We start from the raw sequence: 15162 nt of genomic DNA on the forward strand, positions 1-15162 counted from the left end.
AATTTATTGCATATCATGGTCAGAAGATAAACTGAATCATTTCAATAGTGTTACATTCCATGAACACAGCTTTACCACATTTCATTCTCCAATTTTCAGAACAAATGTGTTCACCTATGACATGTGGTAGGATTCGCTAGCTGTTTCCTATGCCAATAAGGAAAGTGAGTCATTTTGAGGCCTGACCAGTGATAAGCGTGCGACTAAGTGACTAAGATGAAACAATTCACTTTAATATTCCTCTCCCTCTTCCTCTCCCTCTCCTTCAACGGAATCAACACCCACCTCCTCATAATCTTTCTCCAGGGCAGCCATGTCCTCCCTAGCCTCAGAGAACTCTCCCTCCTCCATACCCTCACCTACGTACCAGTGCACAAAGGCACGCTTGGCGTACATCAGGTCAAACTTGTGGTCAAGACGAGCCCAGGCCTCTGCAATAGCAGTGGTGTTGCTAAGCATGCACACAGCCCTCTGGACCTTGGCCAGATCTCCACCAGGCACCACAGTGGGGGGCTGGTAGTTGATACCAACCTTGAAACCAGTGGGACACCAATCTACAAACTGGATGGAGCGTTTGGTCTTAATGGTGGCAATGGCAGCATTGACATCTTTGGGTACCACATCGCCACGGTAAAGCAGACAGCAGGCCATGTACTTGCCGTGACGAGGGTCACATTTCACCATCTGATTGGCTGGCTCAAAGCAAGCATTTGTGATCTCTGCGACTGAGAGCTGCTCATGGTAAGCCTTCTCAGCTGAGATGACCGGGGCATAGGTGGCCAGGGGGAAGTGGATACGGGGGTAGGGCACCAAGTTGGTCTGGAACTCTGTCAGATCAACATTGAGGGCACCATCGAATCGGAGAGAGGCGGTGATTGAAGAGACAATCTGACTGATCAACCTGTTAAGGTTGGTGTAAGTGGGGCGGTCGATATCGAGGTTCCTACGACAGATGTCATAGATGGCCTCATTGTCCACCATGAAAGCGCAGTCAGAGTGCTCCAGGGTGGTGTGGGTGGTCAGGATGGAGTTGTAGGGCTCCACCACAGCAGTGGACACCTGTGGAGCTGGGTAGATGGAGAACTCAAGCTTGGACTTCTTGCCATAGTCAACAGACAGGCGCTCCATCAGCAGAGAGGTGAAACCAGAACCGGTACCACCTCCAAAGCTGTGGAAGACCAGAAAGCCCTGGAGCCCAGTACACTGGTCGGCCTAGAGACAGAGACAGAGGAAAGAAACCATTCATATTATTGTTGAATAAAATGTGAAGATATGTAGAATCTAAGTCAATAAGAATAAGAGGACACGTAGGTTTCTTGGTGTCTCACCAGTTTGCGAATCCTGTCCAGAACTATGTCAATGATCTCTTTGCCGATGGTGTAGTGCCCACGGGCGTAGTTGTTGGCTGCATCCTCCTTTCCTGTGATCAGCTGCTCAGGGTGGAAGAGCTGGCGGTAAGTCCCACTGCGCACCTCATCTAGAGAACAAAACCAAAGTGCTTAGTTTAAGAACTCAGGACCACAGTGAAGAACCACAGAATTGTATCTCTATATTCATCTCACCAATGACGGTGGGCTCCAGATCCACAAACACAGCTCTGGGGACGTGCTTGCCAGCTCCAGTCTCGCTGAAGAAGGTGTTGAAGGAGTCGTCTCCTCCTCCGATCGTCTTATCACTGGGCATCTGACCGTCCGGCTGGATCCCATGTTCCAGACAGTAGAGCTCCCAGCAGGCATTGCCAATCTGGACGCCAGCCTGGCCCACGTGGATGGAGATACACTCACGCTGAAGAGAAAAGAAGAGAAAACAGGATTAAAATCTGATTCCTCCTACAGGAAATGCTTTTTGAGGGATGTTCCATTTCTGAAATCCTTTCTGACAAAAGGGAATAAAGGGGGTGTAATACTGTAAGGTTGCATTTCCCCCATGAGGGCAAGCAGCCATTTCAGACAATCACTCTCTGTTCTGTGAATGACGGACTGAGAGAATAGGACTGAGAGAGTGGGAACGGTGCCATGGTGAAGCATCGCTCTGAACTCTAGCTTGTGAGGAGAGAGAGAGAGGGAGAGAGAGAGAGGGAGGGAGAGAGAGGGAGAAGGAGGGAGAGAGGGAGAGAGAGAGAGAGGGAGAGAGAGAGAGGGAGGGAGAGAGAGAGAGAGGGAGAAGGAGGGAGAGGGAGGGAGGGAGAGAGGGAGGGTGAGAGGGACAGAGGGAGAGAGAAAGAGGGAGGGAGAGAGGTAGAGGGAGAGAGAGTGGAAGGGAGAAAGAGAGAGAGAGCGGGAGAAGGAGGGAGAGAGGTAGAGGGAGAGAGAGTGAGAGGGAGAGGGACAGAGGGAGAGAGAAAGAGGGAGGGAGAGAGGTAGAGGGAGAGAGAGTGGAAGGGAGAAAGAGAGAGAGAGAGTGAGAGGGAGCAGAGGAGAGAGAACTACAGTACAGACGATGACGAATCACACCAGCATCCCCCCTCTCCGCCAACCCCACCCTGCTGTTACCACCACCCCATCACCCCATCAACTGCTGTTACTACCATCCTCCCTGCTACCTCCATCCCCTCCCTCCTGCTGTTACAACCATCCCCCCTCCTGTTATTACCACCCCGGCCCTGCTGTTACTACCACCCCCCTCTCCACCAGCCCCACCCTGCTGTTACCATCACCCCCCCTCTCCTTCTGTTACTACCAACCCCACCCTGCTGTTACTACCACTCCCCCTCTCCACCAGCCCCACCCTGCTGTTACCGAGGGATTTACGCCAACCCATATGCTGCCAGACCAATCTCTGTTGCTAAGCAACTGAGGACCAGCAAGTAATTGCATCAGCATTTGCAATAAGATCTCCCCTTCATAAATGACTGATCATTAATTAACTAGCCTCACTGATGTAAATCAATGCAACCACTCTATGATGCAGGCTTTTGGATATCTAATTGTCTACATTGTGGTTGTCACATGCTGGCTATAGGGCTTAAAAGCATCTTAACCCCCCCCCACCTCCAGGAATAACACCCTAGCCAGCATATCAGGCTGCAGATGCCCCTTCCCATCCCCCACTGACAATGTAGGTTGTGATTAGGCTACAAGCCTAACAATTGACACTTTACCCTAGGCTAATTATTTCACTTCATAGCCTAAGCCTGGTTTATGATCCGATCTGGGTCCAATAATATTGAATTAGAGGCTTAAGACAATAGGCTATAGCTATTCTTAATTACTGAATGCCCCTCCCCCAATAAATCCTATCCATTCATGGACGTTGGACCTTTGATTTCTATGATTTCTTCGCAATAGCCCAATTGGATAAAAGCTCATTATAGTGGAGAATGTCGATGTGGGCGCGTCACGCTTGAACACGCCAGATTCCATCGGGCATCAAAAAGCGGAACCGATTGCAGGAAAACTGGAATGTTCCGTCACAGACTTTGCATATTTAACACAATTTGCATTAGTATTCGTACGTGACTCATATGTATTTATTATTGCTGCATGGTCATTTATGCCCACTAAAGAAAACCAAATTCTAAAAGATAACCACAGATATTGTGCTTGCAACCCCATACATAATTAATGGCGGCAGTATCAAAGCCTTAAGACTTGGCTGTCTGAAATATAGGCTATATAGCCAATGTCGAAAAAGAAAATAAATATTTCATATATCATTGAGATGATTTGTTAGGGATGTAGATGAAGTCGCCTGTGTATGCAACCATGCAGGCTTCTGTGAATATCTTCCTCAAAATCATTGGTAGCCAAATCATATTATGTTTATAATGTAAAACAATAGTCTATCCAACCGTGGTGTAATACCACCAAATATGAAGACTGATTAATTTAGATAGATGGATAAGTGGGCGATGCCATGATGAACGAATACAGCAGTTATTAATTTAATCACCACAATGACAAACATCAGGCTACTCACCATGTCTTATGTTGTAGAGGGGTATTACAGGAATGTAGCTATTACACGAACGGAGACCGTTTTTCTCGTATATTCTCTTCGGTTGAAGTTACTTTATCCGACAGCTAAGAGTCGATGTAGTAACTAGCCTCCAACGCTGTGGCGCGCTTGTTTTTGTAGTGTCGCAAGGAGGGCGGGGCCAGCATGCATCAGTACATGAATACATTAAGACAGGCGTTCACAGACCTGAAGATGGCTTCACCGCTCCTGGACAGTCCTAGCTCGGTTTGAGTGAGATACTTTTACAGCCAAGGAGGATGAGACGACTTAAGTATTTTGTATATTTATTGTGAAATTTGTTTTAATCTAGATTGTGTCTTTTTGTTGTCCCTTTTTACTGCTGCTGTAACACAGCGATTTTCCCACTGGGGATGAATAAAGTAGGCCTATCTATCTATCTATCTATCTATCTATCTATCTATCTATCTATCTATCTATCTATCTATCTATCTATCTATCTATCTATCTATCTATCTATCTATCTATCTGTCTGTCTGTCTGTCTGTCTGTCTGTCTGTCTGTCTGTCTGTCTGTCTGTCTGTCTGTCTGTCTGTCTACGTTAGTTTATTACTATATTTCTTCAAATATCTACATGAAAAATACATTAACCCTTGATATCATGTTATGTTATGTTATTTTTATTTATAATGCGCCCCCCAACCAACTGTTACATCAGCCCGGGGCGCAGCCCGGGTACAAAAAAGAGACAAACAAAAACAAAGGACTGCAGAGACACAAAATGAAACTACATTTAAGACACAAGACAAGGACATGAATGTGGATTTTTAACCCAGCAACTCTCATCTTAAACAGCGGGCTGACAGATGTTGCTATGGCCTATTCTATATCCAGGAGGCTCGAGGCCCTTTGCACAGCCAAGCCTGTGATGTGAACCAGGAAGACTAGACAGAGATCATGGTAACCTGGCACAAAGCCATTCACACATGTGTATCACTCAGTCTTCGCCCTTTTAGACTTCGTTGACTGTTAGACTATGCCTTCATCAGACTACGCCTACCCCAGACGACATCAGATGGCACTGTAGTGTATTTCTGGGGAGACTCATCGTTGCTCTGACCAATTCCCATCCAGAAGAGGGAGGCGTTGGGCTAGGATGGCATGTTGCAGTTTTTGTACTATAGTCAGACAGAGAGATGTGAGTGGGACAGGGGGAAATCATTTAATGCAGCTGTCCAACACACAAACACACACACACACACATCTCTCTAATCCCCTCTCAGTGGCATTCATGTTATGGTGGGCCTGTGTGTGGGAAGGGGAGGGGAGTGACAGGTCACCCAGACATCAGACTGGGAGGCCATGTGCTGTGAGACAAGACAGCTGAGGCTGCTCGCATGTGCTGATGACACGGCGACACACTGGTCACATGACAACTGCAGAGGAGGAGCATGACGTCACTGCAGCAAAATCCTGAACAAAGAGAGGCGTAGGGCAGCGGCTGGGACACTCCCTAATACCACCACGGCCCCCTAGACAGGAGAGGAGGGTGTGTGGTTTGTGGAGGGGGGTGTAGGAGGGGGCTGTTGTAAAGAGCAGACACTATAGGCTGTGTAGGATATAAGGTATGATCTAATGGGATGGGTTTCTGAGGTAATGTATTGAGGCAATCTCTGCATTGTTGGGTGAACGAGACAATGTGTAGAATCTCAATTTACAATGCAGATCTTTTCCAGAGGGATGTGATGCTGTGAAATATAACGTAGCCTCATCTTCATCCATTTGACAATGTTTAATCCAAATGCAATCGAACACTGTGAGCACTGTGTTTATGGACTAGCCAGCATGCCGTAATGTTCTGGATGAGCCAGCATGCTGTGTTGAGGATGATAACTCAAAGAACACTCATTAACAAAGGGCATTTGGCATTAAATATTTAATTCACAGAATTAAAGCTCAGTCTTTGTTTGGACGTGTGTGGGTGTGTGTGTGTGCGTGCGTGTGTGTGTGCACGCGTATGAGAGGGAATTGTAGGCTACTTCAATGTGATTTGAGCAAGTGGCCTAAAGGACAAGACAGCTTCCTAGTTACATCAGTGAGGTACTTTAGCTTAGCCTCAATAGATACTGTATGTCCACATGGAGATCAAATCACCTGTGGTCATTTAGTCCTTTAGATTATAATCTACTGTGGCTGAGCTAAAGGACTATAGGTGATGAACATCAAATCAGTCCTATATGTAGCCTATATAGGCTTATGTCAACAGGAAGCATCATGCATCAAGTACGATAAGGCCTATCTCACAAGGCTGTATTAGAGACTGGTGTTGTAATATATTATATTTTGAATTTAAAATATAAGAATGAATACGTTTTTTTCCCCAATTAATCCAGGCTCTCCTTTGTCTTTGTGTAGTTGTGTGAGCTGTCTGTAGACAGTGTGTGAGGCCCCGCCCCCTTCCTCCCGCAGTAGTCGCGCTGCGAGCTAGAGGAGCAGGGTGCTTCCATTCCTTCATCTTCCTGCAGATCCATCCCTCAAAGCAATCAAAATGGTGAGCCCAATATTTCAATATTAATAAAAAGGTATTATTTTCTCTAGTATTGCTGTATTTGAAATAGGCTATAGAAAATGTTGCCTACCATACAATAGTGTCTGTGTAATAAATATTCGATAGGCCTATCTTTCGAATGGATGTTAGTGTTATTCTTAATATAACAAATCACAAAACGCTCCAACAAAGAGTTGAACGCGGTGTATAAATACAGTAGGGTATGTGGATGACCTGATGATGATGATGATGAAGGGTTTAGCGTGGACTACATGCCTATTCATTTTATACAAGATAATCCTTTCATAAATCAAAACGAATATTAAAGGTATAATAGGCTAGTATGAAAATATGAAAGAGGGTATTTTTGAACAGCGACAAATAGATCAGGAGATGGTGTGTCGTGCATTTAAAAAGCTGAATTGCCCCTAATCTGAACCGTTATGGTAATGTCTAGCCTCGTGTAACGCATATTGTAGGCTATTATAACCATTTTAAAGCCTAGAAATACTATTGTAGGCATATAGACTATACTGCAATAAGAAAATTAATTGTGTGGATCTTTGATTTGCTCTGCTCATCTTACATAGCTACATTTCCAAGTATACATGTTGAATGATACTGTAACAGTTTTTAGGCCATAGGAGGGTGACACCTATAAAGAATAGCCTGGATTCTCATTCTCAAATGTTCTCTTGACTTCCATAAATGTGACTTCTGATTTTTCTCGGTTCATCTTCAATTTAAGGTTTTTAAATTTTAAGTTTCATAGTTTTGGTGATAATTGTTTTAAATTACTATACTCTCTCTTTTAAAATAGCGTGAGTGCATCTCCATCCACGTGGGCCAGGCTGGCGTCCAGATTGGCAATGCCTGCTGGGAGCTCTACTGTCTGGAACATGGGATCCAGCCGGACGGTCAGATGCCCAGTGATAAGACACGCGGAGGAGGAGACGACTCCTTCAACACCTTCTTCAGCGAGACTGGAGCTGGCAAGCACGTCCCCAGAGCTGTGTTTGTGGATCTGGAGCCCACCGTCATTGGTGAGATGAATATAGAGATACAATTCTGTGGTTCTTCACTGTGGTCCTGAGTTCTTAAACTAAGCACTTTGGTTTTGTTCTCTAGATGAGGTGCGCAGTGGGATTTACCGCCAGCTCTTCCACCCTGAGCAGCTGATCACAGGAAAGGAGGATGCAGCCAACAACTACGCCCGTGGGCATTACACCATCGGCAAAGAGATCATTGACATAGTTCTGGACAGGATTCGCAAACTGGTGAGACACCAAGAAACCTACGTGTCCTCTTATTCTTATTGACTTAGATTCTACATGTCTTCACATTTTATTCAACAATAATATGAATGGTTTCTTTCCTCTGTCTCTGTCTCTAGGCCGACCAGTGTACTGGGCTCCAGGGCTTTCTGGTCTTCCACAGCTTTGGAGGTGGTACCGGTTCTGGTTTCACCTCTCTGCTGATGGAGCGCCTGTCTGTTGACTATGGCAAGAAGTCCAAGCTTGAGTTCTCCATCTACCCAGCTCCACAGGTGTCCACTGCTGTGGTGGAGCCCTACAACTCCATCCTGACCACCCACACCACCCTGGAGCACTCTGACTGCGCTTTCATGGTGGACAATGAGGCCATCTATGACATCTGTCGTAGGAACCTCGATATCGAGCGCCCCTCCTACACCAACCTTAACAGGTTGATCGGTCAGATTGTCTCTTCAATCACCGCCTCTCTCCGATTCGATGGTGCCCTCAATGTTGATCTGACAGAGTTCCAGACCAACTTGGTGCCCTACCCCCGTATCCACTTCCCCCTGGCCACCTATGCCCCGGTCATCTCAGCTGAGAAGGCTTACCATGAGCAGCTCTCAGTTGGTGAGATCACAAATGCTTGCTTTGAGCCAGCCAATCAGATGGTGAAATGTGACCCTCGTCACGGCAAGTACATGGCCTGCTGTCTGCTTTACCGTGGCGATGTGGTACCCAAAGATGTCAATGCTGCCATTGCCACCATTAAGACCAAACGCTCCATCCAGTTTGTAGATTGGTGTCCCACTGGTTTCAAGGTTGGTATCAACTACCAGCCCCCCACTGTGGTGCCTGGTGGAGATCTGGCCAAGGTCCAGAGGGCTGTGTGCATGCTTAGCAACACCACTGCTATTGCAGAGGCCTGGGCTCGTCTTGACCACAAGTTTGACCTGATGTACGCCAAGCGTGCCTTTGTGCACTGGTACGTAGGTGAGGGTATGGAGGAGGGAGAGTTCTCTGAGGCCAGGGAGGACATGGCTGCCCTGGAGAAAGATTATGAGGAGGTGGGTGTTGATTCCGTTGAAGGAGAGGGAGAGGAAGAGGGAGAGGAATATTGATTTCTCAATTTCCATGCCAAATTCTTCCCTTTCCTTAGCGTTCTAATGATCTTACAACTCCGCCTTGAACCAGTGTTATGACTCAGCAGGATCTCCATTCAGAACGGCATTAGTCTAACAAAGTCATTATAAACGTGTTGAGAGGGTCTTTTTGTCTGTCAATTATCTTTGATTTTAAGGTGGAAGCCCAATAAAAGTCTCATCAATAAAGATTGTTTACCTTGTGTTTTTCCGTCCAACAATACAGTCACTCAGTCCATTAGTAGATAATTTATAGTGATATTCCTTATACAATCTCAGTATTCATACTACAAAAGTTGTATTAGAAATGTGGACATTCATACATTTGTATGGAAGGATATATTATCTCTAATAGGTAACATTATAGTGCATATTTCAAACAAATGTGCCATCTGTATCAGTTTCACATCTTCACACTTGACAGATGATCATCCACAACCTTGGTCCTCCTGAACTGTGTGATGTTGTTGAACCACTGAGAGACAAACTGAAGAGCCATCAGAAACCCTAGCTCTCTCTCACTCTTGTGGTCTGGGAGACTCAGAAACTAGCCCTCTCCTGTGATTTAAACTCTCAGTGATGTGATTTGTGTGTCTAAAGAGTCCTGTATTGTGTCTCATTTAAACCTCACACTTCTCACCAAGTCAAGTACGCTCCCATCTGTCCATACTTGTAGTGCCGCATGCAATGTATCATAATCAGTTATTTATTTGTGTGTCCAGTGAGGTGCAGAGCCATATCACCCACGGTGAAATATAGCCTTTTTAGAAGCCGTGTCAGAATCCAGAGTGATGAACAAGTATTGATTATAGAACATTCTCTCATTAATCACTGACCAGTGACACTCCTTAATGACCCAGCAGAGTCTGAAAGTGTGTGTGCGTGTACAGTATGTGTGTCTGTGTGTTTGTGTGTGTGTGTGTGTGTGTGTGTGTGTGTGTGTGTGTGTGTGTGTGTGTGTGTGTGTGTGTGTGTGTGTGTGTGTGTGTGGGTGTGTGTGTGTGTGTGGCAGGGCTAATGGGCATAGCCATCTATCTTTGGACTAAAAGGGGGGCTGACTGCGAAAGTCATGAATTCTCAGACACTGCGTGGATGTACTAACTCATCTGGTATCTGGGGTGTGCTGCTCTCCTATTGCTCCTCTAGTATGAAGCTGCTCTTCTATTGCACCTCTAGTATTTAAGTGAAGCTGTATATATTTTTCTAGACACCACAGTTGGCTTAAATTCAAATACTGAATGTACAAACTAAGAAAAATGTTTAGTGCACTGAGGTAAGAATAGCCTACAGTTAAGTCCATAAATATTTGGACATTGACACAGTTTGACACACTGATTTGAATAGGAACAAAACATACTAGATATGCTATTTGTGTCTCTTTGCTTTCACCGCTACTCTACTTGTGCAGTGGAGATAGGTGGATTAATTTTGGTGTCCTTCTTCCAGTCCCTGTGGGTTGGGGTTAGAATAAGGGTTGGGGTTGGGATAGGATCTGACATATAAGGGAAGGAGTGTGGGTTTAGGTTAGAATAAGGGTTGGGGTTGGGACAGGATCTGACCTATAAGGCAAGGGGTAAAGGTTGGAGTGAAAGGATGAACATGTGGAGGTTAGGGGTGTCCCATAAAATCATCCCCACTGAACCCTGATCTCCCGTGTGGGAGCCATTGCTTTCACCGCTACTCTACTTGTGCAGTGTAGATCGGCAGGTTGATTTTGGTCTCCATCTTTATTTTGGTGTGCTGGGACTACTGCCTCTTGTGGTGCCAACAGAGAAATGCAGGTCAACATTCAAACGCTATCCTAGGTGCATTGGCTGCCATGCACAATAAAAGGCAGACTTTAATTTAATCTCAACAAAATAACACGCATCCCTTTAGAAAGGATAAAAAAGAGACAAAAATAGCATATCTAGTATGTTTTGTTCCTATTCAAATCAGTGATTTACCTCATCTTTATAATGAGATCACGTTCAAAAACCTAACGGTTTCCCATAACTGTGTCACGTTAGATGTTCAAACTGTCCAATTGGAAAAGGCTGCCTCGCGACCTTTTTCCTGAAGTGGGCGGGATTTCATCCCAACGGCCGCCTCGTTCTTGCTGACGTCATCTGCCCTATAAAGCGCCCCGCCCGACCTCATTCAGTTCAAACTTCTCACTACAGACTCCTAACGGTCGCCGTGTGAGAGTTGGTCCAAACTACGGTTTTCTTGTTTTCACTATATTCCACATTTTAACTCCTCTTCTTAGACATGGTAAGTGTGAGTGTAAGAATGACTTGCGTTGTTATGTAGGGGTATTTTGATAAAGTGTTTAAAATTAACTTAGTTAGTTAAATATAACCAGAATATAGCTATGATACCTGCTGTATTTCTAATGTCTGACATTGATAGTCGATACTATACGTTTCCTTAACTGCAATTTTCACCGTCCACTCGACATCAATCTGATGCTTTTGTGACATGAATGAATCAAAACGGCATGACCACTGCCCTTCTCTTTGTCACACGATAACTGTCGTCTACTTTGAACGTTTTTTGGATGAGTTTTGGATGAGTTTGAGCAGTTTTCTGCTGCTGCGACACAGAATCAAAGGCCCGTCTCTGCTAGGCGGGGCTCTGCTTCCTCTCAGACCTGGTTATGAGGACAGGGGGAAGTATCACATAACCTGACCATTTCACGAGGAACGGGGAGAACTACAATCAGGCAATTATTAGAAGACTAGTAGTAATAACTAATACATTATTGTAATAATTCTGAAAGTGTGCACCACGTGGTTTTATGTCATGTTAGTAGCTAGTCTACTGTCTCAGCCTAGCCGCATAGTACACACAATAGAAAAACATATAGTTCAAATAGCCTAACTGGACTACATTTCATTTTAAGACGCCATTTCGAGTACTGTGGGCTGAATGGGACTCCATTTCGTCTGGCATTAGCCTGTTTTCCAAGACTGCATCATCTTCATTTTAAGAAATGCACATTTTCTCCATCAGGGGAAACGGATCAGATCTAGTCTAGGCTACACCAATGGTTCCCCACACAAATGTTGCTGTTTCAGGCTGTTCCTTCTACCATCCATTCATACTCGTTGCTGACTATCAGTGTCGTTTACAACGGGGATTAACGGTCTCTCCCATTGTCCTATGATCCCTGAACACATGGCGATGACATGACTCATCATTCCTGATTTGGTTGGGCGTGGGTATATAAACCCGTCCACATATTTCGTACTATCCAAGTACATACTGTAAATTAGACACCAAAATATTTGGGACCATTTCACTTTTAGTCATCCAGATTATAAAAGAGCATTCATAGGGTGTAATTGCCACAGAGGGGCACGCCCTAATTTTCAGTTTCTTGAATTTCACTGGAAAGTTTGGACATGAGTTTAATATTATATGAAAATTATCTTTTGTAAACGATTAAGCAGGAATTCCAGCCTTGCCACTTTGAATCAGAGCCATAAGCGCTATGAAAGGCTGTAATCATGTGATTTTCTGCACCAGTGAAACAACGCAGGCCTGTCTCCTTCATGGCTGAACACATTCACAGACAGCTGGTCTGCAAACTCTGACACCAAAGCTACGCACAACATGTAGACGCACACACATGCACTCCCTGATGAGAAGAAACTTGTGGGTTTTTCCCATCTATAAATGTGTGTATATTACACACATCACACGTGCAGTGCAACACAACTAAGAATGCCTGTAGGTTCAGTAATTATTAACATGCCTGTTCTCTCTCTTACAGCGTGAGTGCATCTCCATCCACGTGGGCCAGGCTGGCGTCCAGATTGGCAATGCCTGCTGGGAGCTCTACTGTCTGGAACATGGGATCCAGCCGGACGGTCAGATGCCCAGTGATAAGCCACGCGGAGGAGGAGACGACTCCTTCAACACCTTCTTCAGCGAGACGGGAGCTGGCAAGCACGTCCCCAGAGCTGTGTTTGTGGATCTGGAGCCCACCGTCATTGGTGAGATGAATATAGAGAGACAATTCTGTGGTTCTTCACTGTGGTCCTGAGTTCTTAAACTAAGCACTTTGGTTTTGTTCTCTAGATGAGGTGCGCAGTGGGACTTACCGCCAGCTCTTCCACCCTGAGCAGCTGATCACAGGAAAGGAGGATGCAGCCAACAACTACGCCCGTGGGCATTACACCATCGGCAAAGAGATCATTGACATAGTTCTGGACAGGATTCGCAAACTGGTGAGACACCAAGAAACCTACGTGTCCTCTTATTCTTATTGACTTAGATTCTACATATCTTCACATTTTATTCAACAATAATATGAATCGTTTCTTTCCTCTGTCTCTGTCTCCAGTCCGACCAGTGTACTGGGCTCCAGGGCTTTCTGGTCTTCCACAGCTTTGGAGGTGGTACCGGTTCTGGTTTCACCTCTCTGCTGATGGAGCGCCTGTCTGTTGACTATGGCAAGAAGTCCAAGCTTGAGTTCTCCATCTACCCAGCTCCACAGGTGTCCACTGCTGTGGTGGAGCCCTACAACTCCATCCTGACCACCCACACCACCCTGGAGCACTCTGACTGCGCTTTCATGGTGGACAATGAGGCCATCTATGACATCTGTCGTAGGAACCTAGATATCGAGCGCCCCTCCTACACCAACCTTAACAGGTTGATTAGTCAGATAGTCTCTTCAATCACCGCCTCTCTCCGATTCGATGGTGCCCTCAATGTTGATCTGACAGAGTTCCAGACCAACTTGGTGCCCTACCCCCGAATCCACTTCCCCCTGGCCACCTATGCCCCGGTCATCTCAGCTGAGAAGGCTTACCATGAGCAGCTGACTGTTTCAGAGATCACAAATGCTTGCTTTGAGCCAGCCAATCAGATGGTGAAATGTGACCCTCGTCACGGCAAGTACATGGCCTGCTGTCTGCTTTACCGTGGCGATGTGGTACCCAAAGATGTCAATGCTGCCATTGCCACCATTAAGACCAAACGCTCCATCCAGTTTGTAGATTGGTGTCCCACTGGTTTCAAGGTTGGTATCAACTACCAGCCCCCCACTGTGGTGCCTGGTGGAGATCTGGCCAAGGTCCAGAGGGCTGTGTGCATGCTTAGCAACACCACTGCAGTGGCAGAGGCCTGGGCTCGTCTTGACCACAAGTTTGACCTGATGTACGCCAAGCGTGCCTTTGTGCACTGGTACGTAGGTGAGGGTATGGAGGAGGGAGAGTTCTCTGAGGCCAGGGAGGACATGGCTGCCCTGGAGAAGGATTATGAGGAGGTGGGTGCAGATAGTGTCGAGGGAGAGGATGAGGGAGAAGAATACTAAATGTGTTCCTAGTGTTTCTAACCAAGGATCCAACTTTCCAACCTGTCTACATTCCTCTTGAAAATTATTTTTTCTGTCCCTTTCTTGATCTTTTACTGCAATAAAAGTCAAATTTAATGTAAACTTATTTCTTCCGTCTCTTGTTTATACTGTAGTTATGTGGTAAATGGACTGCACTTGTATAGTGCATTTGTCCAAATCACTTTACAATGGCCTCATTCACCCAGGTTCATACATGCGTACCAATGGCGGAAGCTGCCATGCAAGGTGCTAGCCTACTCTCTGGGAGCAGGGGGTTCAGTGTCTTGCCCAAGGAGACTTCGACATGTGGGCAGTAGGAGCCGGGATTCGAACTGCCAACCTTAATGGGGAAACATAATTCCCATGCTATGTGTATGAGGCTACTACTAATGAACTACTTCTAAATGACTATTGCACTGCTTATTACATAAGTTGCTGTACTGTGTTTTGAACCCCAGAGAGAATGAGGTCTAATGGACCAGGATCACAGGGAATGTTAACTAAATACATTGTTTTAGCTCGGAGCAAAACATGTAGCACCTTATAAATGGTGAGGTAAGAGTTAGATGGTTATTGTTATATTATTGAACAGTAGTTATAAGAGTTAATATTGCATGTTTAACTGATTTGAAGAAATATTCATGGGTGGTGACTAAGCCTTAGTTATACTTCAGCTATAGTGTGATTTCACCTTTCTAGCTTACATCAATGATTGCAGTATTATTAGCACAGAGGCTTAAAACTTCACAGGAAATTTATTCAGTAAGCGTGTATTGTGGCGTAGAGGAATGTTATATGATACAAAGCCATATGAAGGGCATGTACTGCAGGTTCACATCAGTGGTATCTGGATGTATTGACCATGTCATACTCAGGAAGGGGTCCTGGCCATTCATGAATTATGAATGAGTTCTTACGTGCTGAGCTGGGCCTTTGCATTACGGTCAGCGTCGTTATTGTGACAGACCTCTGGGGTCT

General features: G+C 45.4%; 3 protein-coding genes across 3 annotated transcripts; 2 read left to right on the forward strand and 1 right to left on the reverse strand.

The window, feature by feature from the left end:
- Window positions 1-231: 231 nt before the first annotated feature.
- Window positions 232-1723, reverse strand: LOC311311227 (tubulin alpha-1B chain; the record flags this gene model as incomplete). Its single annotated transcript, XM_084440908.1, has 3 exons — window positions 1563-1723; window positions 1329-1477; window positions 232-1212 (listed from the first exon to the last, which is right to left on the reverse strand). The coding sequence occupies exons 1-3, from the start codon at window positions 1681-1683 to the stop codon at window positions 232-234; spliced, it is 1251 nt and encodes a 416-aa protein (XP_084297034.1). The 5' UTR covers window positions 1684-1723.
- A 5626-nt stretch (window positions 1724-7349) lies between these two features.
- LOC311311151 (tubulin alpha-1A chain-like) lies at window positions 7350-8837 on the forward strand (the record flags this gene model as incomplete). Its single annotated transcript, XM_084440801.1, has 3 exons — window positions 7350-7506; window positions 7592-7740; window positions 7857-8837. Exons 1-3 carry the CDS (start codon window positions 7386-7388, stop codon window positions 8835-8837), a joined length of 1251 nt encoding a protein of 416 aa, XP_084296927.1. The 5' UTR covers window positions 7350-7385.
- A 2177-nt stretch (window positions 8838-11014) lies between these two features.
- Window positions 11015-14280, forward strand: LOC311311206 (tubulin alpha-1C chain). The gene is made up of 4 exons (XM_084440878.1): window positions 11015-11111; window positions 12616-12838; window positions 12924-13072; window positions 13189-14280. The coding sequence occupies exons 1-4, from the start codon at window positions 11109-11111 to the stop codon at window positions 14161-14163; spliced, it is 1350 nt and encodes a 449-aa protein (XP_084297004.1). The 5' UTR covers window positions 11015-11108; the 3' UTR covers window positions 14164-14280.
- The last annotated feature ends 882 nt before the right edge of the window (window positions 14281-15162 follow it).

This window comes from Borostomias antarcticus (genome assembly GCF_949987555.1).
Source record: "Borostomias antarcticus genome assembly, chromosome: 7".
Taxonomy (NCBI): domain Eukaryota; kingdom Metazoa; phylum Chordata; class Actinopteri; order Stomiiformes; family Stomiidae; genus Borostomias; species Borostomias antarcticus.

Coding starts and splice junctions, on each gene's coding strand:
- LOC311311206 (XM_084440878.1), top strand. Junction 12,839..12,923: donor TCTGGAGCCCACCGTCATTG/GTGAGATGAATA, acceptor TTTGTTCTCTAG/ATGAGGTGCGCAGTGGGACT. Junction 13,073..13,188: donor TGGACAGGATTCGCAAACTG/GTGAGACACCAA, acceptor CTCTGTCTCCAG/TCCGACCAGTGTACTGGGCT.